The sequence below is a fragment of the Triticum dicoccoides genome, chromosome 4B, assembly GCF_002162155.2.
Source record: "Triticum dicoccoides isolate Atlit2015 ecotype Zavitan chromosome 4B, WEW_v2.0, whole genome shotgun sequence".
Taxonomy (NCBI): Eukaryota; Viridiplantae; Streptophyta; class Magnoliopsida; order Poales; family Poaceae; genus Triticum; species Triticum dicoccoides.
The window spans coordinates 577,415,477-577,441,416 of NC_041387.1; the positions used below are offsets into that span (position 1 = coordinate 577,415,477).

General features: G+C 46.2%; 2 protein-coding genes and 1 pseudogene across 2 annotated transcripts in view; 1 reads left to right on the plus strand and 2 right to left on the minus strand.

Moving 5' to 3' along the window:
* Positions 1-15,407, plus strand: part of LOC119292831 — an 18,353-nt gene extending 2,946 nt beyond the window's left edge. The window contains exons 2-4 of the mRNA XM_037571526.1: positions 9,006-10,120; positions 10,196-10,276; positions 14,918-15,407. Coding sequence (XP_037427423.1) covers positions 9,006-10,120; positions 10,196-10,276; positions 14,918-14,949 — 1,228 coding nt within the window. The 3' untranslated portion in view covers positions 14,950-15,407. The remainder of the gene's footprint in view (positions 1-9,005; positions 10,121-10,195; positions 10,277-14,917) is intronic.
* A 785-nt stretch (positions 15,408-16,192) lies between these two features.
* LOC119293919 lies at positions 16,193-18,889 on the minus strand (annotated as a pseudogene).
* Positions 18,890-19,967: 1,078 nt separating this feature from the next.
* On the minus strand, positions 19,968-23,740 carry LOC119291527. The gene is made up of 3 exons (XM_037570300.1): positions 22,428-23,740; positions 21,356-21,420; positions 19,968-20,379 (listed from the first exon to the last, which is right to left on the minus strand). Exons 1-3 carry the CDS (start codon positions 23,587-23,589, stop codon positions 20,374-20,376), a joined length of 1,233 nt encoding a protein of 410 aa, XP_037426197.1. The 5' UTR covers positions 23,590-23,740; the 3' UTR covers positions 19,968-20,373.
* Between the last annotated feature and the right edge of the window lie 2,200 nt (positions 23,741-25,940).

Here is a 25,940-nt window from a genome sequence, read left to right on the forward strand (position 1 = left end):
ACACACACACACACACACACACACACACACACAAACACACACACACACACACATAGATATATATATATATACATATATATATATATATATATATATATATGAATGTCCGACGTCCCCGCCTCTCTCATGAACAAAAAAATTCTATGAATAAAAAAACATCATATGATCATTACATATACATACACTCATCCATCCAGCCACATCCATGCATACATATGAACAAAAAAACATCATATATATGATCATCTATTAACAAAAAACATCATATGATCATGTGTGAACAAAAAAATCATCATATATATGAACAAAAAATTTATGAAAATATCATCATATATGTGAACAAAAATCATCATATACACATATATATGAACAAAAAATGATCATATACACATACATATCATCTATGAACAAAAATATCATCATATATGTGAAAAAACAGGGAGGAGGACGGGGAGGAAGGGGGCGCCGGCTGGACCGAGGAGAGGTGTGGCGTGGTCAGGGCAGAGGCACGACAACGGCGGCGGCGTCGGGGCAGAGGGCGGCGACGGCGGCGTGGTCGGGGCAGAGGCGACGGCGGCATGGTCGGGGCCGGGCGAGGCAGAGGCACGGCGAGGGCGGCGTGGTCGGGCAGGGCCGAAGGCGTCGCCGGCGAGGTCGAGTAGCCTGACGGCATCGACAGGGCAGAGGGTGGCGACGGTGTCGACGGGGCAGAGGGCGGCGACGGCATCGACACGACGAGCTCGGGCAGCCTTGCGACGGCATCGGGGGCAACTACAGAGATGAAATCTGAAAAATGCTAAGTGTTGGCTTATATAGCAAACCCTTTGGTCCTAGTTCGTGGTACAAACCAGGACCAATGCCCCCCTTTGGTCCCGGTTCGTGCCACCAACCAAGACCAAAGGTCGGTTTTCAGCAACCCAAAGGGCGAGAAACAGAGAGCTTTGTTCCCGGTTCGTGGCACCAACCGGGACTAAAGTGGGGCATTGGTCTCGGTTGGTGCCACCAACCGGGACCAAAGGTTGGTATTGGTCCCGGTTGGTGCCACCAACCAGGACAAAAGGGTGGTGCTGCCCGCGGCCAAAAGTTTAATCCCACCTCGCTAGCTGAGACGCGTCGAGTGTGGTTTATAAGTTCTGCCCCGCCATCTCTCTCGAACTCCTCTGAACTGCACGCCTACGGACCTAATATCACACTGCTATGCCTGTGGACCTACTGGGCCTTCTACGTGCCTAAATCCTGGCCCAACTAGCTGGGTTTCTAGTCGTATTCACGCCGTGGTGGCCCAGTAGGAGGCATTTTTCTGTTTTTTTTTGCTTTTTTGTTTCTACTTACAGCTAAATACTTACAGTTTTTCAGTGATTTTTTTTCTGTTTTTTTGTTTTCTTTTTTCTTTTTGTTTCTACTTACACTAAATACTTACAGCTAAATTTTAATTCTTTTAAATTTGTCTGAATCACTAGTTTGTGAATAACTTTACTATAAAAATAGATTTTTTGAGTGATTTTTTTCCTGCTATTTAATATTATTGTGTTTTATCATTATATTCAATTTGGTAATTTTTAGGTTATTTTAAATGTATGTTTTAATCACAAATAGATTTTGTTATTTTAGTTTGCTATTAAAGTTTCTAAAAAAAATCTTTATGAAAATTCTTTTTGCCATTAATGTTTTGAACAAAAAATACTTTGATAATTTTAGTTGCATAAATTTTATATAATTTTTGATTCAAAAATACTAGAGATTTATAAAAGCTTTTTAGTTGATTCCTTTTGATATTAGAGTTTTATAAAAGCTTTTTAGTTGATTATTTTTGCTATTGAAGAATATTATGGTTTTGTTTTAGTTGATCATAATAGAATATTTTCATTGATTATTTTTAGTTCATTCTTTTTGCTATTAGTTCATTCTTTGAGCTAAATGACCCTGAAATTAAAAGGCACTATAAATGAACTCTCAAAAGGTTAAAAGTTAGCATGGTATCATCATTTCACCCACATAGCATGTGCTAAAAAGTTGAGAGGGTTACGACAAAAACTGGATGCACTTCGTGTACAAAACGGACAATCTCTTCCAACATTGATGGTTGGTCCAAAGAAATCGACGATGCCCCAGGTACACATTCTTCCTGCATTTGTCCATGTATATCATTTCGGTGTCATCTAAATAGTGCGTGTATGCGTGGTATCCCTTGTTTGTCTGTCCTAAAAGATTACTGAGAGCAGGCCAATCATTGATGGTTACAAACAGCAACGCATGTAGGTCAAATTCCTGTTGTTTGTGCTCATCCCATACACGTACACCATTTTCATTCCGCGGCCATAGAAGTTCTTCAACTAATGGCCTTAGGTACACATCAATGTCGTTGCCGGGTTGCTTAGGGCCTTGGATGAGAACTGGCATCATAATGAACTTCCGCTTCATGCACAGCCAAGGAGGAAGGTTATAGATACATAGAGTCACATGCCAGGTGCTATGATTGCTGCTCTGCTTCCCAAAAGGATTAATGCCATCCACGCTTAAACCAAACCATACATTCCTTGCGTCACCTGCAGAGTCCTTCCAGTACTTTCTCTCGATTTTTCTCCACTGCGACCCGTCAGCGGGTGCTCTCAACTTCCCGTCTTTCTTACGGTCCTCTCTATGCCATCGCATCAACTTGGCATGCTCTTTGTTTCCGAACAAACGTTTCAACCATGGTATTATAGGAGCATACTACATCACCTTGGCAGGAACCCTCTTCCTGGGGCACTCGCCGTCAACATCACCAGGGTCATCTCGTCTGATCTTATACCGCAATGCACCGCATAACGTGCATGCGTTAAAATCCTCGTACGCGCCACGGTAGAGGGTGTAGTCATTAGGGCATGCATGTATCTTCTGCACCTCCAATCCTAGAGGGCATACAACCTTCTTTGTTACGTATGTACTGTTGGGCAATTTGTTATCCTTTGGAAGCTTTTTCTTCAATATTTTCAGTAGCTTCTCAAATCCTTTGTTAGGTACACCATTCTCTGCCTTTCACTACAGCAATTCCAGTGTGGTACCGAGCTTTGTGTTGCCATCTTTGCAATTGGGGTACAACCTTTTTTTGTGATCCTCTAACATGCGATCGAACTTCGGCTTCTTCTTTACACTTTTGCACTGTCTCTTTGCATCAACAATAAACCGACGAAGATCATCATCGGGCACATCGTCTGGTTCCTCTTGATCTTCAGCTTCCCCCGTTGCAGTATCACTGTATTCAGGGGGCACATAGTTGTCATCATCCTCTTCTTCTTCGCTGTCTTCCATCATAACCCCTCTTTCTTCGTGCTTGGTCCAAACATTATAGTGTGGCATGAAACCCTTATAAAGTAGGTGGGTGTGTAGGGTTTTTGAGTCAGAGTAAGACCTCGTATTCCCATATATAGGGCATGGACAATACATAAAACCATTCTGCTTGTTTGCCTCAACCACTGCGAGAAAATTATTCATGCCCTTAATGTACTCGGAGGTGCGTCTATTACTATACATCCATTGCCGGTTCATCTGCGTACATCATGAATAGATAAGTGACCAAATTAATAGAAGTTCATCATCACATTAAAACCAAAGTACATACATAGTTCTCACTGAACAACATATAGCTCTCTGGAGCATCTAATTAAACCATACATTGAAACTACGTAAAATATTTCAATGCAACAAGAAATGCGATCATAATCGCAACTAAGATAACAATTGATCCAACTGCATAATGATACCAAGCCTCAATATTAATGGCATATTTTCTAATCTTTCTAATCTTCAAGCGCATTGCATCCATATTGATCTTGTGATCATCGACGACATCCGCAACATGCAACTCCAATATCATCTTCTCCTCCTCATTTTTTTTCAATTTTTTCTTCAAGTAATTGTTTTCTTCAACTAAATTTAACATCTCGACAATAGGGTCTGTTGGAATTTTCGGTTCACATACCTCCTAGATAAAATAAAAATCTATGTCACGTTGGTTGGCATAATTATCATAAACACTAAATGAACCAAATAGTTATAAAAGATAATATATACCACATCCGAATCAAAGACAGGACGAGGGCTGACGGAGGTGGATACCAAAACCATCGCACTATATAATACCAAACAATAATAAAGTAAGAAAATTACACAAGTATCTGTCTAAATCATATAAGTAAGAACTTTTTTCTTTTAAAAAGAAGATAAGATCAAGAGGCTCACCACGGTGGTGCCGACGACAAGATCGGCGCGGGCGATCGACGGCGGTGAGGACGGAGACGGGACAGGACGGACCGCCAAACCTAGACAAATCTAGAGAAAAATGGACTTTGGACAAGGAGCTTCGAGAGGAGAAAGCTTAAGTGTGGCTCAGGCATTTCATCGAACACCTCATGTGCATAGGAGATGAGCTAGAGCACCACAAAGCTCTCCCACGGCCGGGCAAGAAAACAGAACACTCCACTGCTCTGCTCGCGGGCAAGGGGTTATATATAGGCATCTCATTGGTCCCGGTTTGTGGTTGGAACCGGGACTAAAGGACCACATTTGGTCCCGGTTCCAGCCACGAACCGAGACTAAAGGTTGTGGGCCAAGAGCAAGGCCTATTGGTCTTCGTGTCTCAAACCGGGACCAGAGGGGCCAGACGAATCGGGACCAATGCCCCACGAGGCCCGGCCGGCCCCTGGCCTCACGAACCGGGACCTATGCCCCCATGGGTCCTGGTTCATGACTGAATCGGGATTAATGGGCTTATGTGGCCCGGACCAAAGCTCTGTTTCCTACTAGTGCTACTGAATAAAGTTTATGTGTTTTGTTTCAAAAAAGTCCACCTAATCTATAGCATTGGTCGTGGGCTCTCCTAGGAAAATAAAGTTAGTACATTTTTGGGTGTTGTAACTAATCATGATTAACTAATCCTAAAAAATATATAATTATTTGCACAACTATAGTACATGATGCAATTGCTTGGGGGTGGGGGTGGATCTTGCTCCTACTCGCCCCATGGTCTCCGCCCAAGGCATGCACGTTATATATTTTCAGTCTTTTTTATGAAAGACAAGCCCTCGGGCTGTTGTAGAAATCATGCGCATGGTGCATCGACCTGGGCCCGACCCAGTTAGGGAGCAATGTCAATGGGGGTAGAGGTGGGTGAAGGGGTGAGGCGATGACGAGGCACAGCTGGAGCGAAGCACCACCAGAGATGGACCGATGCGGCGACGAGCCACGACGATGCACGTGCTGGTGAAAGGTCGGACCGGCGGAGGTCGCACTGAGGACATAGAGTGGCCGCGTGGGTGGCATGAGCCGATGTTAGGCCAACTCCACCGCGCGACCCTATCCTGTCCGCCCCCGTCCGTTTGGGGTAAAAGGGACAAAAGAGGCGGCCCAGCGCGCGACCTCAAACGGACAAATGTCCGGATTCCGTCCGTTTTCGACCCATTCCCGGCCCAAACTTGCGCTCGGTTTGGGGTGAAACGGACAACGCGCGAACGGGCGGGACGCGCGCGCTTGTCCTCCCCTGGCCCGTCTGTCGGTGGGAGAAACCAAAACCCCCCCACGCCCATTGGGCGCCATTTGCCCCAAACCCTCCCACGTCCCTCCCGCCGCCCCCTCTCTCCCCCGTCCATGGCCGACGCCCCACCGAGTTCCGGCGGCCTGGCCGTCGACCCGCCCGCAAAGGTGAAGAAGAAGGCGCCAAGAAAGCCGCGGTCGGAGTGCACGCCAGAGGAGATCGCCAAGTTGGACGCGGAATCGGCGAAGAGGAGGGAACGGAGAGCGGTCGTCAAGGTCAATGCCGCCGAGGCCACCAATGCTGCCACCAAAGCGAAGGAGGTGGCCCTTGCGATCATGAGCGTGGACTTGTCGAAGATGAGCGACAAAACGAGGGCCTGGTTCGAGGCCAGGCAGAAGGAGATGCTCGACGCCGAAGGCCTGAACTAGGTCGTCCGATCGGCGTGGCCGTTCTTTTTGAGGCTGGCATTGGTGCCGCCCGCCCGCCCGTCGGGCCGCTGGTAGTGTGCCAGCGAGAAAACATTCATTTTGGAGGCCGGCTGTGTTGCCGGCCGCTGGCTGTGTTGCCGGCGAGGAGAACTATTCATTTTGGAGGCTGGATGTGTTGCCGACCGCTGGCTGATGCCGGCGATGGACGTGTAGGCCGCTGGCTGTGTTGCCGGCGTGATGAACCATGGCCGCCGCTGGCCTGAACTAGGGCTTGGCATTTGAAATGTTGCTTTTAGTTTTTTAAGTGTACGCGGACAGAATGGGGCAAATGGATGCGGCCGCGCGCTGGGCGCACGGCCACCGCATCCCAGGACAGGTCCGGACACGACCCCAAATCCCTACCCAAACGGATAGAATCCGGACAAAACGGACGTCCGTTTGGGGTCGCGCGGTGGAGTTGGCCTTAGGCCAATGCCGACTGGCGGGTGGTCGAGGCGGGGAGAATGAGTGCAAAGCAGGAAGGAAGAAGAATATAATATGGAGAAAAGGATAAAGAAGTTTTTTTTGAGGAAAAAGGAGAAAGAAGATGGAGAAAGGGAGAAATAAGATGAAATCACTAGTTAAGGAGTACTCGTTGCGAATATCATTCCAATTTCTCAGGTTGCGACAAGTGGCGGCGTGTTGCATGTGCGTCACTTGTCACAACCTCGGAGTTTTCCCTTTTTCGTAGATCCGTTTATTCAAAACGTTTTATCTCTTAAACCGTGCGCAAAATTTCAAACCGCTTTCGCCGTTTGATTCCTCGCGTCGAGATCTTCAAAACTAGATCCCATGTTGACAATTTTTGACGAACTTTTTTTCATGAAATAAACCAGACGAAAAAACCAAACCGGGAGCATGGGTTTTTCCCTTTTCGAAAGAGGCACGCATGTGCCTCTGACGAAGTCACAACCGTGCCTCTCGCGGAAGCAAAACCGTGACTCTCCCGAAAGGAAAAAGAAAACAAAAAATGCATTTTTTTCTCTGTTTCCGAGGAGGCACAGCCGTGTCTCTTGCGAAAGCACAAACGTGCCTCTCGAGGAAGCAAAACCTTGACTCTCATGAAAGAAAGAAAACAAAAAACATGTTTTTTTCGTTTCCGAGGAGGCACGGCCGTGACTCTCGCGAAAGTACAACCGAGCCTCTCGCGAAAGCAAAACCGTGACTCTCGCAAAAAAAACAGAAAACGCTTTTTCCGTTTTCGAGGAGGCACGACCGTGACTCTCGCGAAAACACAACCGTGCCTCTCGCGGAAGCAAAACCGTGACTCTCGCGAAAGGAAAAAAACAGAACACACATTTTTTTCGTTTCCAAGAGGCACGGCCGTGCCTCTCGCGGAAACAAAACCATGACTCGCGAAAGGGAAGAAAAAGAAAACGCGTTTTTTTGCGCAATTTTTTTTTGAATTTTTTTTGGTCGGAAAGCTAGGGAAGACCGGTGGAAAATCAAACATCGAAAAAACCCAGAAAATACCATTTAAAAAGCCGAAAACGCGTGTGGAAAAATTAAAAAACAAAATCCGAAGGGAACGCCCAGAGCACGACACGTGGCAAATCACTGAGAGCGCGCCAAATGACGCTGATCGTTGCGAGGCTCCCGAAGGAGCGCTCCTTAATCTTTTTTTTAGGATAACTAGGGATTTATTCAAAGTTCAAGACATCCGGGATACAAGCAATGTCAGGGTGATTCCTTAGCCACACATGGCGGCCCACCGAAAAGACGCAGCTCTTTTTGCTATCGAGCAGGCCTCAAAATTATTTTCCCTACGCTCAAAACGGAAAGAAACAGTAAGAAAACTATTTCTACTCACAAGAATTTCTTTTAGCCACCGATGTTGCAGTGTTGTTGATGTTCGAGATCACCTCAAGGCTGTCCCAGGCTATCACCAGATTATCTATACTACTATATAGTGTATCAGTTTGAATTCAGGCATTGCAATGCATATCCGGCCGTTCATTGGGTCCATCCGACGGCCAAAAGTGCTTGGATTCGCAGCTACAGTAGCGCTGAGTGTCATTTGAATCATTCCAGAGACAGCCATGAAGTAGCATAGAGTCAAAATTATCTGAGTCGTTCTAGAACCAACCCACTGCATGTTTGCAGCAGGTTGGAGCTAACCGAGTTTCCAGAGACCATATTCCACACTCCTTGCATCCCCTCGAAGCAACACAAATTATTTCAACAAAGTAGACTCAGGCAGCGGTACATGTGGTTGATAGGTAGGTTGCTTCAGTACTATTAAGTCTGACAAGCGGTAAAAGTAAGACGAAGAAATATATAAAACTAAACAGATTGAACCAGTGCAGTTTTGGGTGGACAGCTGTGCCCACATATAGGACGTCACTGACTTGGTGTGCATTTTTGGATCGAAAGCTGTAGCAAATGTTACATTAAAACATAGTAATAGGTATCCAAATATAATGTATACTACACATTCTTTAGATGTGATAGTTATTGAGTATATGAACATGAGAAGCTTTCTTATTTAAATTATAGGCATTTCGTTTCTGCTTCCGTACACGCACAATTTTTATTTGTCTGAAATTATTTTTTTAGAATTTCTCAAAGCATTTCACGTAGTGTTTTCTCGACTCAAGTCAACCCACAATGTTAAGATACGTATTGCACGTGCATACATACTAGTATATGAAGGTTCAAATCCGGAGCGAGCGCAAGAGCTTCACTGCACGCATGCGCCTCCAAACTCGCTGGATCAACCTTAATCAGTTGCTCTCGAAATAAGAAGCCGCTGGAGGGGAGATGGGCCGGGCCACTTATTCGCGTCAGTAGCGCAGCCCATTCCACCAAAAACCCTACAGATAAGCGTGTGCGTCCACTCGCTCCCTGTTTTCCGACTGCGCGCAGCGGCGGCGCCCCGCTCGACTCACCGGCCGGCGCACGGCTCCGCCACGCTGCCGCGGCGCCTCACTGCTTCCAGCCTCCGAAGCCCCGCCGCTAATGGTGATAGAGCGATAGGGAGACTCGCCCTCAATCCCACACCATGAATTCGCCGCCGCCGCACGCAGCCGCCACACGCTGGTCGACGACGCCATCCGCGAGATTTTGCTCCGCATCCCGACGGATGACCCGGCGAGCCTCGTCCGCACCTCTGCCGTCTGCACCACCTGGTTCGAAATCATCTCAGACCCCGCCTTCTTCCGCGACTACCGCGCTTTCCACGGGGCGCCCCCGGTGTTGGGCTACCTCCACAACAAATCCTACGAAAGCCATGGCGTCGCCCGATTCGACCCCACCGGAGCCTTCTGCCCGCTGGTTCGCGACCGCCGCAACTGGCACGCGGCCGACTCCCGCCATGGCCGCGTCCTCTTCTACACACCCAGAGAGAAGCACACAGATTTCATCGTCTGGGACCCCATCACGGACCGCCGGTGGGGGTTTCTCACCGACCCCAAGCTGTCGGAGATAATTGAGACTGCAGAGGACCAGCAGGAGGAGATAACCTGGATGGCCGCGGTGCTCTGCGCCCAGGATGGCTGCGACCACCTGAACTGCCACGACGGTCCCTTCCTCGTGGCCTTCGCGGGCTCCAATGAGTTAGAGAGGACCATGTTCGCCTCCTTCTACTCATCCGAGGCTGCCGAGTGGAGCAAAATGATCTCCATTGAGAACCCGAATGCCACCAGTGCCATGGAGGAAACAGGGCACACTGCGGTTGTGGGAAACAAAGTCTATTTCCCCCGCGAATCGAGCAGAAGAATAGTGGTGTATGACGTGGGCGAGCAAGAACTTTCGGCGATCAATTTGCAGGACCAGCCATGCGGTAAACTCATGGGGGAGGAGGACGGCGCACTGGTGTTTGCGAGTATGGGGGATTCTAAACTCTATTTGCGGTTAATGGAGGATGGTCCCAATGGAGTTGTGGCAAGGGGGCAACGCAGGGTCGTTGAGCTTCAAACATCGCTCCCTCCTAGTGCCCTCTCGAGCACATACTGGATGGTACGCAAAACCTTCGTGAGTGGTGGACCCTCGCTGGTTGGTTTCGCGAGCGGTGCTGGTGTCATCTTCCTCAATACAGAAGCTGGCCTGTTCACAATTGAGGTCTGTTCTGGCCAAACAAAGAAGGTACACAGAAAGATGTTCGTCCAGACAGTCATACCCTATGTGAGCTTCTACAGTCGAGGTACTAGCTTCTTTGAACGTGTATAACTTCAATATATTTGATTCAACTTCAACTTGTAGTATTTTATTTTTCCAGAACATGTCAGGATCGTAATGCCACTGCAATCAAAACGTGGTTGTGGTGATCATCCACATGAATCGGACACTATTTTGCATGGTAAGGGTTTAACGGGTCATTCTATTAACTGCAACAATTGTCCATCTCTGTTGCTGCAGCGATAGAAAGCATTAACATTAGAACATTTTGCCTTGTACTCCTTCCGTTCTAAAATAATTGAAGTTCTAGGATTGTGCTAAGTTAAACTTTTTAAAGTTGGACAAAGTCTATAGAAAAATTTGCTAAGATCTACAATCAAATATACATAATATGAAAATATATTTCATAATGGATCTAATGAAGCAAATTTAGTGTTGTAAATGTTGCTATATTTTTATTTAGACTTGGTCAAACTTAATGCAGTTTGACTTAGGACAAACCTAGAACTTCAATCATTTTGAAATGGAGGGAGTACTAGATTGACTCTGGATACTCAGCAATAATGCCCAAGCCTTCCACCGTTCCGTGCACACCCAATTCTTGCTGGGATTTGGTCCAACTAGAGGCTCTGTTCGGTTACTCCCTTCCATGGGTTAGATAACATGGCAGGCACAGTTCCAAAGGGTCATATTAACAGCTGCTAGCAGCCTAGCATGTACAGTATCATCTGTATGAGAAATGTGCATTCCAGTCTGATCAGAAAACTTTGTTTCTTAAACACCATTCTTCGGTACGGAAGTACAATGGATCTTTAATTAAGATTTTAAAGCACACTAAAATAACCTGAAAGGTACTGATGGCCAAGCCCTGGATATAAATAGTTCTCTGACTTGCTCAATTAAACTAGCAAGTAGTTAATTCGGGTTATGGATCATACATCATACTGTGTTTACTGCAGAATCAACAAGACTAGCTGACAAATGAGGAGTTTGTAAGGAGTTGTGTCATCACTAGAGCACATTAACACAAATAATAAAACAACTGCAAGATTCAGAAAAATCAAGTTGTTAGAATAGTATTGGGAGCAGTAGCCTAAAATACACAACATAACATCTAAGAGGTTACTAAATTAAATCAAGTAGAATAACACCACATAAGGTATGTGCAAGTAACAAGTTTGGTTCTCAGTTTGAGCAGTGAATGCTTATGCAAGAGGCACTGCTGCTATATAACCTACTAGAAAAGGTACCAAGTTCTTAATATTGTTTCATGACTAGAAGAATGTTAAGCTTAACATGGCACATTATATCCATTTCAAAAGTGTTGTAAAATGCTCAATATTAAGTTACAGCGTAAAAGTATAGCGCTTGTTTTGAGTGTCATTGTGGTAAGCAGCAATTTTTTTGGTATTACAAAAGTTGCTATCTTGCTCTTATCAGATAAATCATACATTTGACGACTACAACTTGTGATGGAAACAGGTTGGGATATACAAAACCAATGTGGAGTTCAATCTTTTTTTCTACAAAGTATTTTAGCTTACTGATAGAATATTTTAAATTTGGTAACAAAAATTCAGCAAATTTTGGAAACGGTTAATATAGAAATGGAGTTCTGGTAAGTGCAACAGAAGTCAATCTTAAAGGCTTCAGTTTTATAATGAACCATGAAGCCCAAAAGAGATGTACGAGTCTAACGACTAGTCTATTAGTCTCAATCTGATCGTCGACTAGCTTCTTCGTGTAGTCGAGCGGTGGAGCCACTAGTCATTGACTAGTCCAGACTAGTCTGGGTGTTTGAGTCGATCGACTCAATTTGGGAGGGATAAGTGAGCAGCGCTCAACCCGCGGGGGGGAAAAAATTGCAACCCTAGCTTTCCAGGCTCGCTCCACAGCGAGCTGCCTCACCTGGGACTAGGCCGCCGCCACCGCCCATTGACCCGCCGCTGCCGCTGCCACCCAACCACCCCGCCAACGGTGCCCAGGAGCATTACGACGCTCTCCCTCCGCTGGTTCTGCTCCTCCTGTGGGTCCACCCCTCTGCTGTGTGCTCCTCCCCTTGCTGTTCTCCTATGCTGTTGTGATCCTCCTCTGGGTCAACTCAATTTTTATTGTATTTATTTTTGTAGTATAATATACAGTAAATATTACATACTACTCCCTCCGTTCCTAAATATTTGTCTTTCTAGAAATTTCAATAAGTGACTACATACGGAGCAAAATGAGTGAATCCACACTCTAAAATATGTCTATATACATCCGTATGTGGTAGTCCATTTGAAGTCTCTAAAAAGACAAATATTTAGGAAAGGAGGGAGTAGGTATTACCATATTAGTAGTTTAGTACTCTAAGTTGAGTACTACAGTACTATGTCGACTAGTCCAGCAATAGTCTAGACTAGTCATGACTAGTCTATGAGTCTCAACCTTGGCTCGACTCCTCAGACTCATAATTCTTGCTATATATGGAAAACAAGAATAAACTGTTCTAAATTATTCAGTGCCGTATAATGAATGCTGATGAACATAAGCACATCTGTCATCAGGTCTGTGTCTTGCTGATAACAGCAAATAGTTAGCAGTTGAATAATGATGCACATATACGCTCAATCTCCAACAACAGTAATTCTTACTCCCGGGAACCTTTTCATAACCTTGTATTGGCAAATAAAATAAGCAAAGCATTAACGATACAGCAAAATGACATGAAGCAAACATTTAATCAGTATAAGTGGATGTATTGAAGGTTTAAGTATGCCCTACGGCCAGCTTGAAATGCTTACTTTGTTACAAAAACAGACCATGATAACTACAGCATATCTGCTTGACAATTAGAAGTTCAACTAATTCCAGCATGCTTTGCTGTTACTTTGGAAGTTAAAGAAAGTAATGGTGTTCTTTCTGTTTTTAGCTCGAACATACTCAAATCCTTAATTTTCCCTTGTGAAAATCATACAGACTCAGATACCAAATTTAGTATAAGACACGGAACTTCAATGATATCTTCGTGGGAACTAATTAAACTACAGATTATGTGGCCAATTGGAAGTAATCTGCCCAAAAATAGCTAGCAGATTATGTGCAACATTTTGTGTATTCAGAGTATGGATGTACATGAGACCAACTGATTCATGCTACTGCTTGGTGCCTATATTCACAATCACACAGACTAGGCCTCAAATTAAGCACTCCAGAAGGCGTCATCTTCTTGAATACGATGGCAGGTTTTTTTTCTTCTAGAATACGCATAAGCATGTTTATCATTGCATTATGAAGAAGGGGCAAAGAAGCTGGGTACAACGCCTTTCGGACATTACTATGCTCATCTCAGGGATTAGCAACCACACCCACCACGCCTACCACGATACATGCTTAAACTAGTCGAACATCATGCCAATGGCGATGAGGCAAGCCATAGAGCAACCAAGCCGCGTCACGACCAATGCTGAAAACCTCTGCAACATGACCAAGATTCCATGACAAGCCAAACCAATGTTCCACGACCCATTGCGCCTAGAGGAAGTTGACAAGTGGACGGCAAGGCCCGAACGGACCTAGAGAAGGCGTCGTCGAGAGAGCGGAGGCGATGGCATACATTGCGCCTCAGGGACTCCTTGAGCATCCTGAATGGCACCTCCAAGGAGCGGACGACTCCATAAAGCCATTGTCGCTTGGTCCGTAGAGTCGAACCAAGTGTTTCCCCCGAGCACAAGGGGCGTCATGGTCAGGGCCAAAATGCCAAAACAACGCCACCAAGGAGGGAATGACGCCTGGAGATGTCGCCGTTGGCAGCCTCGGCCATCATGAAGCGGGGATTTCTTCCAACCCATGGCTGCAAAGCCCAACGTCCACTAGTGTTACTCAAGAAGGCCAACCACCACAACGGAAGGAGTTGCATCATGTAGCATTGCAACCACCACCACCAAGCTGACCAAATCTGGATCAGGGAAACCACACCGGCTCGACCATGGACGCAACCAAATCGACGCCAGTGGCTCCTCCCGGCACCATGCCGGCAAGAGCACCACAACATCCCAAGCCGTTACTACGAGGAGAGCCCACTCCCGCCATCGAGCGTTGAACCGCTGGCACAAGGGCCGCCACGACCACACGGGGCTGCAGCGTCACCGGCCCACCCTCGCATGCTTCCTACAGCCATGACCATGAGGTTACATCGCCGCTGGATCTCCGGAGCTGCAATTGTAGAGAGAGCGCCAAGCTGCAGGCCGCCCGACACCAGATCTGACCGCCGCGGCCTCCCCATGGCTGCGGACAGCCACCACCGCCTAGAAGCTCATGGGCCGCCGGCCTAGAAGCTCATGGGCCGCCGCACAGGTTCCCAAACTCCACCCAAAACTCCACCATTTGCACAGGAGACAGCCGGAGGACCCCGTCCCTATGGGAACGGGACCCGCCGCCACCAAGGCCAAGGCCGGCGGCAGCGAGGGCACTGAGTGGTTGTTCCGGCGGCTGGCTAGGGTTAGAACCCCTGAGCTGCCACGGGCGGGGCAGCGCGGGGGAAGTGGAAAGTTCTGAAGGAATACCGGTTGTTTAAGTTTGAGACAAATTCAAGTCAAACCAAGAAGGGTTCCAGAGCAAAAATGGCTCTCCAAGTCACTCCTTGCATAACCTTCTACACTCAAGGCATCTAAACATGTAGCGCATTGTATGATTGTTTTCTTGCGATTAGCAAATTCTGTACATATGTTCTTAGTAACAGTTATGTTTAGGACATGAAGTATCAACGGCTTTATGTGCACTAAGAACAATGATGTTATGAAACTGGAATACCACAGTCTCATTTCTAATTGTGTCTATTCAGATCACGTTGGGGACGGGATGCCACTGCCATGAGATGGGCCATCCATCCATCACGAAGAACCTGCTGCCGTTTCACAATGGTAACATTATGATTGATGACATAACCATTAATCTTATTAACCTGTACAACAGTGATCCATCTATACTGCAGTAGCTTGTCATGTTTGATGCCACCGCTAGACCATTATGCCATGTAGATGAATTCTGGAGCTGCATGGATGCTGTCCAAGTTTCTGTGGAGAAATGCTTGGAGCCTTTGTGAGTATGATGTGAAGTATTGAACTTTGGACGTGGTTTCAGAGGAGCAGTCGGTTCTGTGGGATACAGAGAAATGGTAGCTTTGTATCCAAGTGTTCAGTTAGTCCAGCGTCACTATAAATACAAGATTGTTAATTCTGTTATGACTTGTGACAAACTGTTTGCGTTGTGCTCTGAGTGAGACTTGTTAATTTGTGTTGTGACAACTGCATGCTCTCCTGGCAACACATAAGTATGGATGAATATGTAGAGTTCGAAATAATTTATGCTCTCTAGTGCATACTTAGTGAACAAAACCATGTCTGCAGAATTTTGGAAAGCAAAGTCTATTAATTTTGCCTCTACATTCTACTCCCTCCGTTCCGATTTACTGGTCGTGGTTTTAGTTTAAATTTGAACTAAAACCACGACGAGTAAATCGGAATGGAGGGAGTAGCATGTAAATCCCTGTCTCATTTGGATCTAACACATATAGGCAAGGCTTCAATGTTCAATCATCTATAGAATTCACAGTATACTCAATCCACCTACATTGCATACAGAACCTTTTTCCATATTTTTGTTTCTTTTTCGGAAAGGAGGATTAACCCCCGGGCTTTGCATCAAATCAGTGCATACAATTATATAGTACTCCCTCCGTCCTATAGTATAAGAGTGTTTTTGACACTAGTGTAGTGTCAAAAACTTGACACTCTTATAGTATGGAACGGAAGAAGTATTATTTATTATTCAACAATGCGAAGCAACGGCAAGCATCAATGGCGAACCAACCAAGTGGTGTCCAAAGGTATGAATGAATATGTAGATTTGGACATAACTCGTGAGTTAGATCACGGCTGCAGAATTTCGGAAAGCCTGTCTCATTCAGATTTAATACATAGGTAAGGCTTGAATGTTCAATCATCTATAGAGTTCACAGTATACTCATTCCACTTGCATTACAAAGAACCTTTTTTCCAGTGATATTCAAATCTGTTGACATCCAGGGGAAAACGGGCAACCCAGCTGCCAACTATTACAACCAAAACCGAGTATGCCCTCTTTGTTTCTCCAGCCATGGGTTAAATTTGAATCCTGAATTAGCAGTGATTTGTCAACAGAAAACACAAAGAAATTATAAGTTCTCGTGTAAGTGCACCACTAGAATAGGGAAATTAGAACAACACCATTGAGAATGTAATACAGATGGCCGGCATGCCTTGTTTGTTAATGATTAATTCATGATATAGCCATAGGAACATACGGGCCACTGTTACCAAATTCAGGAGAGAAAATAAACCGTTCCTCGACTGTTCCTTTATCTTTCTGAACACCACCTCCCCTGTCCATCAGTATCGACATGACTCTTTGTCCAACACAATACACACATCCAAAACAACCAACTTAGTTTCAGCCCAAGCACAGAATAGAGCAAAAGCGTGTGAACCCTAACCAAACTGTCCAACACAACCAGCAACAGAAAACACCGAAGTTCATTTCAAAAAGCTTCTGGGCAGCAAAAGTAGACAGATCCCATCGCCCTGATGAAATTTGGTTATATCGTTGTACCACCACCAACTGCGGGTGAAGCTTCATCAGAGGCCAGCAACGGCCCCCATTCTGCACAAGAGACAAGGCTTCATAAGATGATATTATGAGTAGAGATGAGCCTACTTATGTCTACTTTCCCTCTAGTTTGTATCAGCACCAAAAGAAGCATGACAATAAAAATCTCATGGTCAGGGTCCTGCTCATGGCTATCTGCAATCAGCCAGGCCCGTGGCATGACTCAACGCAGAAGTATGAATGAATATATAGACTTCAACGTAATTTGTTTGTTAGATGATGGCTGGACAATTTTGTAAAGCCAAGTCTGTTAATTTTGCCTCTACGTTCTAGCCTGCAAATCCCTGTCTCATTCATATCTACTAACACATAGGCACGGCTTAAATGTTCAATCATCTATAGAATTCGTGGTAATACTCATTCCATCATTGTATACAAAACTTTCTTCCAGTGAAAACTGTTTGTAGGAAATTACAAATGCAATGACATCCAAAACTGTTGACACCCAGGGGGAAACAGACAATCCAGCTGCCAACTATTACTGTCAAAACCGAGTATGTCTTTCTTTGTTTCTCTAGCTATGGGTAAAATTTGAATCCTATATTTTATAGCATAACATATACATGGTCTACCCAGACCGTGATTTGTCACAGGAAAACACAAAGAAAGTTCTGGATATGTTCTCGTAATTGCGCGCCACTAGAATAGGAAAATAATGAACTGAGATGGCCAACATGCCTTGCTCGTCGCGAGTATGTAGCTAGTAATTCATGATGTAGCCGTAGGAACATAATAGCTATCAAACAGAAAACCAAGCAAAGTGAGCAGACCTGCATAGAGTATCTATCTACTTATGCAGAAAAATGAGAAGAAAAATAGCTACATACTCGCGACGTATTCAACAATCTAAGCTAGAATCACAAGTGCACTGAAATAGTAGTCAATGGTGTGCTTAGTGTTCATAACTTCAAGTGCATGTCTGAAAAATAGTAGAAGTGGTTTCTCTGTATACCTCCAGTGTAGAAGCTCATGTAGGGAATGGCCTTTTCGATGCTTTGCATTCCATGCACCTTCTTGCTTCGGCGTGAACTGAGCTCAATTGTGTACAACCCAGCCTTTGTACTCAGGAAGATGACACCAACACCTTCAGCAAAACCAACCGGCGTCACGCCTGAGTTGTCCAAGAGGACAGGAGTAGGGAGCAACGATTTGAGCTCGATGACCCTGTGTCGCGTCCATCGCGCAGCTCCGCCGGGACCAGTCTCCAGTGACCACAGTAAGAGTCTAGGCTTCACCACGGACACAAAGAGCGGCATGCCGTCCTCCACCCCCATGAGAGTAATGGCCTGGACCACAAATGGGGGATTGATCACAGATAGTTCTCGCTGGCCCATGTTGTACACGATGAGACTGTCACTCTCCATACAGGGGACATAGACCTTATCTCCCACTACAGCACTGTGCCCCGTGTAGTGGATGTAATGCTCGTGCTCAACGGAGGTCACGTCAGTCCACTGACGAGTCTCTGATGAGTAGACGGCGGCGTGGGCAGCCCTCCCTGTATAGTCGCAGCCGACGAAGGCCACGCGGAAAGGACCGCCATGGCAGTCGAGGTGGTCACATCGGTCCTTGGCGCAGAGCAGCGTGGCGTTGCAACGTAGGCACGCGTGCAAGTCGTCGTCGTCGTCGGGCCACCACATGAAGTAGTGGCACTTGGGATCGGCGTGAATTTCCCAGTGCTCGCCGGTGAGGAGGTCGTAGACAAGGAAGTCCTCGTGACTCTTAGGGGTGTCGAAGAGGGCGAGGCCGTGGCGGGAGTCGAGGACTCGCCACTTGCGGCGGTCCCGGCACGCCGGCGGGCGGAAGGTGGCGGTGGAGACGAAGTGGGAGGAGTACCAACGCCTCTGGCCGCGAACATCGATGTGGGTTGTCATGCGGTGGTTGTTGTAGAGGAAGCCCAGCACGGGCGCCGCGCCGTGGAACTTGCGGTAGTCGTGGGCGAATTGGGGATGGGACATGATGCCGCGCCAGCTCCAGCAGCAGGCGGCGGCGCGGACGAGGCTCGCGGGGTCGTCCCCGCGTACGCGCAGGAAGATCTCGCGCATGAGGTCGTCGATCAGCGCCCCGGCGAGCTGGGGCGGCGCTGCGGCGGAGGCCGCCTGGTCGCCATGGGGATTTGGGGGTTGGTGGAGGAGGGATTTGGGGGCGCATTCGGCGGTGGAAGCTGCCGCGGCGTGGAGTTTTCCCCCCCTTTTCCCCCCTTCTTCTGTTGGGAGAGATGATGGACTCGTGTGGGCTGTGGCTGATCACGTACGGGAATGGGCTGGGCTGGGCTGCTGGGTTGTTGCGTCTTTCAAATGGGATCCAGGAAACGGTATCTGCTCAAACAAACAAAAAAACTGGAAATGATAAATTGATCTAAAAAAGCTATAAATGGTAAATCCACTAAGAAATGGTAAATTCTCTATAAACTAGAAATCGACATACATTGACCATTCAAAGGTTAGGCATATATGTTTGCCAAGTCAGCACACCATGACATGTACTTCCTCCGTTCCTAAATATTTGTCTTTCTAAAGATTTCAACAAATGACTATATATGGAGCAAAATGAGTGAATCTACACTCTAAAATATGTCTATATACATCTGTATGTGATAGACTATTTGAAATCATTAAAAAGACAAATATTTAGAAACGGAGGGAGTACTTACGTATGAGCTAATCTCTTTTTACATGAAAATGAAAACGAGCTAAGAATGCTTTTGCTTTTGCACATAGCTTAGATCGCAGCATGTGATTTCCAAATACGCATGAATTTGAGTTCTTCCCATTTTCATGTGTCACTAGACGTTGTGTGTAGCTCTGCTAGTTGTCTGATCGTTGGGGTTGCTAATATGAAAACAAGACCAGGTTATCTTACCAAGGTGAAGATCACAACGATGTAGCCAGAGAATGCCACGAAACAGCAGCACAAAGCATGCTAGCAACGCGTTCATAATCTGTTCTTACCTCAATCTGAACAAAATCTGAAAGTTCAGGCCACCACAAAAGGGCAATCAAAGAACAAGTTAGAAATAGACAAAAAGGCATGTTGATCGACTAATGTTGTATGTCTCTTAGCCACATTGGCCCTAGTGAGAAGTCTACTGTAAGTTTATGACTCAAGAAAAGAGGCCACAGAAACACGTGACCCTGGTGGAAATTCTAGTTTGGCACAAGCAGGTACGTAGAACTGAGACCCACCTGAAATTTCTTACTGCATGCATACAGAGATTGTACACCGTAAATCCCAGAATAGTGCATTTTCAAGGCAATAATATCATCTCTATCAGCCAGAGATAGGGAAGAAGAAATTTGCAACAATTCATGCCACAAAACCGTCAACGGATCACCAAAATTTCTCCTCGCAGTCAGTTTGCGTTGCACCCAACTCGGACGAAAGGATTCAAGTTTTTCGCACAAGCAGAAATGGAACAAAAGCGCATCCACCCTAACCAGACTATTCAACACAACCAGCAGCAAATGAGGCTCAAGTTCACTTCAAATTCTTCCTGGGCCGCAAACAGTAAACCAAGGTCCTGACGCCATTTAGTTATATCCTTCTAGCACCAACAACTGCGCGTGAAGCTTCATCAGAGGCCGGGCAACCGCCCTATTGCTGCATCATAAGAGAAAAGATTCATCAGATTATATGATAAGTAGGAGAGGATCACACTTTGCCCCTCAGAATCATTGCATTTCTACTTGTCCAAATCAACCAAGCAATAGCAGGAAGAATCCACATCACAACACGATTCGATCTGGATCTGTTTAAGGTTCTTTTCTTTGTATGAAAGAGAGTTTCCTCTCCGATTTCTATTAACAGGAACTAAGGTTCAGCTACAAGCATCCAAAATAAAACTGAAGATGGACCTGTTGGAGGTACACAATAATGAAATCGTCTCTTTCATTTGGGCAGACTCACAGGAAAGTGCCTAGTGCAGACTTGGGATTAGGTTATCCTATCAAAAATACCACAAGGAGGTTTGGGTGCCCCAGGCTCACAGCAGAGCTCTGGTCACTGAATTGCTTTGCAAACTGCTTTTGGCAATCTTAGGGCCTGATCGGCAAATCTTTCAACTCTAAGACCTAATCAGTGCAATATATATACTAGAGCAGCCAACGATGTATAAATCACCAACTATACACTCACCACGGAATTCTTTGGTCAGCTCACTAGTTAATCTGCCTAACCCCAATACCACACAAATACTGTATCTTTTTCTCTGATCTGTATCAACACAAATTCATGGTTGCCTACAATCACCCAGGTCGGCAGAACTCCTCAACACCTGAATAGTATAACAGCACAAAGGATTCGTTCCCACATCTCTAAAAATCAACCAGAAACTGGAAAAACTAGCAGATATGCATACAGATATATATCTAGTTATGCAGAAAAAACAGAACGAAAGAAAAACTGTACATACTCATCGACATTCAGCAATCCCATACCACATCGGGAACTCTCCAACTAAAATTATCCAACAATCTAAGCTACAAAAGCATCAAGCACTATAATAGTAGCCAATGATGTTATTAGTGTTCATGACTAAATGTACATGTTTGAAAAACAGTACAAGGCTAGTATGTACCTCTAGTACAGAAGCTCCTGTACGCCGGCTAACTGCGCGTGCGAGGTCGGCCAACCCCCCTATTGCTGCATCATAAGAGACAAAGATTCATCAGACTATATCATAAGTAGGAGAGGAGCACACTTTGCCCCTTAGAATCATTTCATTTCTACTTGTCCAAATCAACCAAGCAATAGCAGGAAGCATCCACATCACAACAGGATTCGATCTGGATCTGTTTGAGGTTCTTTTATTTTATTTGTAATATGAAAGAGAGTTTTCTCTCCGATTTCTATTGACAGAAACTAAGGTTCAGCTACAAGCATCCAAAATAAAACTGAAGATGGACCTGTTGGACGTACACAATAAAAAAATCGCCTATTTCATTTGGGCAGACTCATAGGAAAGTGCCTAGTGCAGACCTGGGATTACGTTATCCTATCAAAAACACCACAGGGAGCTTTGGATGCCCGAAGTCACTTGGCTCACAGCAAAGCTCCGATCACTTAAGTGCTTTGCAAACTGCTTTTGGCAATCTTAGGGCCTGATCGGCAAATCTTTCAACTCATAAGGCCTAATCAGTGCAACATATATACTGCAGCAGCCAACGAACGATGCATAAATCACCAACTATACACTCACCATGGAATTCTTTGGTCAGCTCCCTAGTTAATCTGCCTAACACCAATACCACACAACTACTGTATATTTTTCTCTGGCCTGTATCAACACAAATTCATGGTTGCCTACAATCACCCAGGTTTGCAGCACGCCTCAACGCCTGAATAGTATAACAGCACAAAGGATGGATTCCTACATCTCTACAAATCACCAAGAAACTGGAAAAAACGAGCAGACCTGCATACAGATATCTATCTAGTTATGTACAAAAAACAGAAAGAAAGAAAAACTGTACATACTCATCGACATTCAGGAATCATATAGCGCATCGGGAACCCCCGAACTAAAATTATCCAACAATCTTAAGCTACAAGCAAAACCATCAACCACTATAATAGTAGCCAATGATGTGATCAGTATTCATGACTAAATGTATATGTTGGAAAAACAGTACAAGGCTAGTAATATGTACCTCTAGTGCAGAAGCTCCTGTAGGGTATGATCTTATCAAAAAACCCTTTGTGAACCCTGTTGCCTTTGCCTGAATTGAGCTCAATTGCGTACAGCCCCGCCCTTGTACTCAGGAAGATGACACCAACACCTTCAGCAAAGCCAACCAGCATATTTGCCTTGTCTGTGAGGAAACGAGCAGGGAGCGATGGTTTGAGCTCGATAGCCCAGCGTCGCGCCCACCCCGCAGCTCCACCGGGACCAGCCTCCATAGTCCATAGGCAGAGTTTAGCCTTCAGCACGGATGCAAAGAGCAGACTGCCGTCGTCCACCCCCATGAGGTCAATGCTCTCGTCGATCCCCTCCTGGTCCTCAAATGGCAGGGTGATCAGTGATAGTTTTTGCTCATGCATGTTGTACTCCACGACTTTGTCACTCTCTACACATTGGACATAGACCTTATTTCCCACAACAGCACTGTTCCCCCTGCCATTGACGAAATCCAGGTTGTGAACAGAGATGGTGTCCCTCCACTCACGAGTCTCTGATGAGTAGACGGTGGCGTGGGATCTCAAGTTTCTATAGTCGGTGCCCACCAAGGCCACGCGGAAAGGGCCGCCATCGCCATGGCAGTCGAGCTGGTCACATCGGGCCTTGGCGCAGAGCACCGTGGCACTACAGCGTATGCGCTTGTCCATGTGATCGCCGTGCGGCCACCACATGACGTTGTGGCACTCGGGGTCGCCGAATTCCCACCGCTGGCCGGTGACGAGGTCGCAGGCAACGAAGCCCTTGTTCCTCTTGCTCTTGGGGGCGTGGAGGAGGGCGAGGCCATGGCGGGAGTCGAGGACGTCCCAGCGCGAGAGGTCCTCGTACGCCGGGGGGCGGAAGCGGAAGGCCGCGGTGGGGACGAAGTGGGAGGAGGCGAAGCGATCCTCCGGTTCGCTGGTGGTGTTGTGGAGGAAGCCCAGCACGGGCGACGCACTGCGGGCCCTGCGGTAGTCGCGGGCGAAGTCGGGGGCGGACAGCATGCTGCGCCAGCTCCTGCAGCCGGCGGCGCCGCGGACGATGGTCACGGGGTCGTCCACGGGTACGCTCAGGAAGATCTCGCGCACGAGGTCGTCGATCAGCGTCGGCGGCGAGCGGGGGCGGCGGCGTCGCGGCGCACGCGAGCCGGTCGCCATGGGGATGGGATGGAGATGGGGATTGGGGTTTTGGTGGAGGGATTTAGTTTTGGGGGCGCGTTCGGCGGTGGAAGCCGCCGCCGCGTGCGGTTTCCCCCCTTTTCTTCTTCCTCTTCGTTTGGGCGAGAGAGAGAGGGACGGACGGTGCCTTGATGGACTCGTGTGGCTGATCGGAATGGGCTGGCCTGGGCTGTTGCATCTTGCGAATGGGGTCCAAGAAATGGAATCTGCTCAAAAAGCAAAACTAGACATGGTCCCCCTCAAAATAAAGAGTGAAGTGCATCATAGGTCCTCGAACTATTTCAGAGGTGTCACATAGGTCCTCGAACGATGAAAGTCGTCATCTAGGTCCTCAAGGTGCAATATGTGTGCCATTCTGGTCCTCAAACTATTTCGAAGGTGTCACGTAGGTCCTTGAACTATTTCAGAGGTGTCACATATATACACACTTATTACACTTCAAGGATTTCTGAGGACCTATATGGCACTTTTCATAGTTTAAGGACCTATGTGACACCTTAAAAATAGTTCAAGGACCTAGGATGCACTTCACTCCAAAATAAAAATGGCCCCCCTAAAAAAGACTAGAAATGGTAGAAATTGAAGATAATTCTTGGATCTTAATAAAGTTTATTCCACTCAGAGAAAAATATAAAATTCTTGTGGAACATACTCATGTGTGTGAATGTGAATGCAAGAAGTGGCGACTTAGAAATAATTGATCAGTTAATACCCTAGAGTCATCAAATCATGATGTTTTTTTGTCTCATTTGCACTTCAAGATTTTGTCTTCTGTCTCTTACGTGGATCCTAGAACTACATGGGGACGGTTCTTGGTCGCAAATTAAAAAAATAGTTATAACTCAATACGAAGCAAATAACAAAACTATCACAATAGTTTAGTATGAAAAGCACCACAACAATTCAATGCCCCCTCCTAATTCTCCTCAATGCCAGACCAAAAAGGCAATCCAACGGGCTCCCTTGTTCCCACACAATCCCATACCCCATACTCCAGTGTTTGTGGAGGGGAGGAATAGGAGTCTAAAATGTTTGCAACATTGGCCCGACAGTCGTCCCCATCAACAAATTCGTTTTATCGAGACTCCACTCTCTTACTCCACACTATTCCACTCCCGGTCACCCAACACCAGCCTTTCCACCGCCTATCCACAACTATGCATGTCATCGATCGACACTAGAGTTCTTGATCACACTTTCACACACGATTGAGCTGAATTTCGAAGGTGAAGGAAACTAGATCACTTTCCGTCTCGTGAACCCGAGCTTCGATATGTCCCTTATCTACGTTGTAGGGATACGTCACCTAACTGCCGTATTGGTGCAGGATACTGCACTAGGACGGGGATATGCCCAGATACGCGTGGGATACCCGTATCTCAACGTATCACATTTTTGCGAATTAAAATAAAGAGAAAAAAATAGGGATATGGCTGGCACACGGGGGATACACCCGGGATACGTTTAAGCCTGTTACCACTCGATCTCCAGCCAGCCTACTCGCGATGTGTAAATAAACGCACCCCTAATCGCTCGAGTCCATCGTGCCGTCACCTGCAGTTGGCAAATCGTGAGGGCTGGAGCCGCATCTCCATACTCCCTTCCGCCGCCGCCGCCGCCGGCACCTCGCAGCTCGCCGCCTGCCTCTATTCTCGGTTCTCCAACTCCAAGTCGGCAAGTCTTCATCATCCTGAATCTGTACGCAAGTAAGCTACTAACCTTCAATCTAATGCTTTAATGTCTGAGTCATGCTGATGTGTTGTGTTTGTAATTGCAAGGAATACAAGGACTGCATACAAGGAGTGAAGTCGGGACATGATAACGCAACAACTTCTTCAGATAACCCTCAATGAAGAAAAGGTCAGGTTAATTCATAAGCATCAATTTTCTCATCCTCTAAAAAATTGTGTTTTGGTGTTGACTTTTTTATGCATTCATACATATACTCGCCGTATCCCCGTAAGCCTATTTTCAGAAAATGCCGTTTTCCCGTATCGCCGTATCCGTATCCCCGTACTCGTATCCCTGTACCATGTAACATAGTCCCTTATAGAGTGGTGCAGTCACTTTGGCTTCCGCAATAACAATGATCACTTCCCTACGCCCACAACATGCTCGAATCACATCCGGTACATTAATTTAAAGAAATGTCATATCAAAGCCATAAGCATATGGCTAGTTGCATTGAGTGTCGTGCTATATGATATTTCTATCATGTTATTGCTAACACGTTGCATGCATGTGGAGGAGCTCATAAGTTAATGAAGAGAACATGCTTATTCTTGGAAAGGCCGCAATGCCCACATAGATTACACGCCAAACTTGGGTGC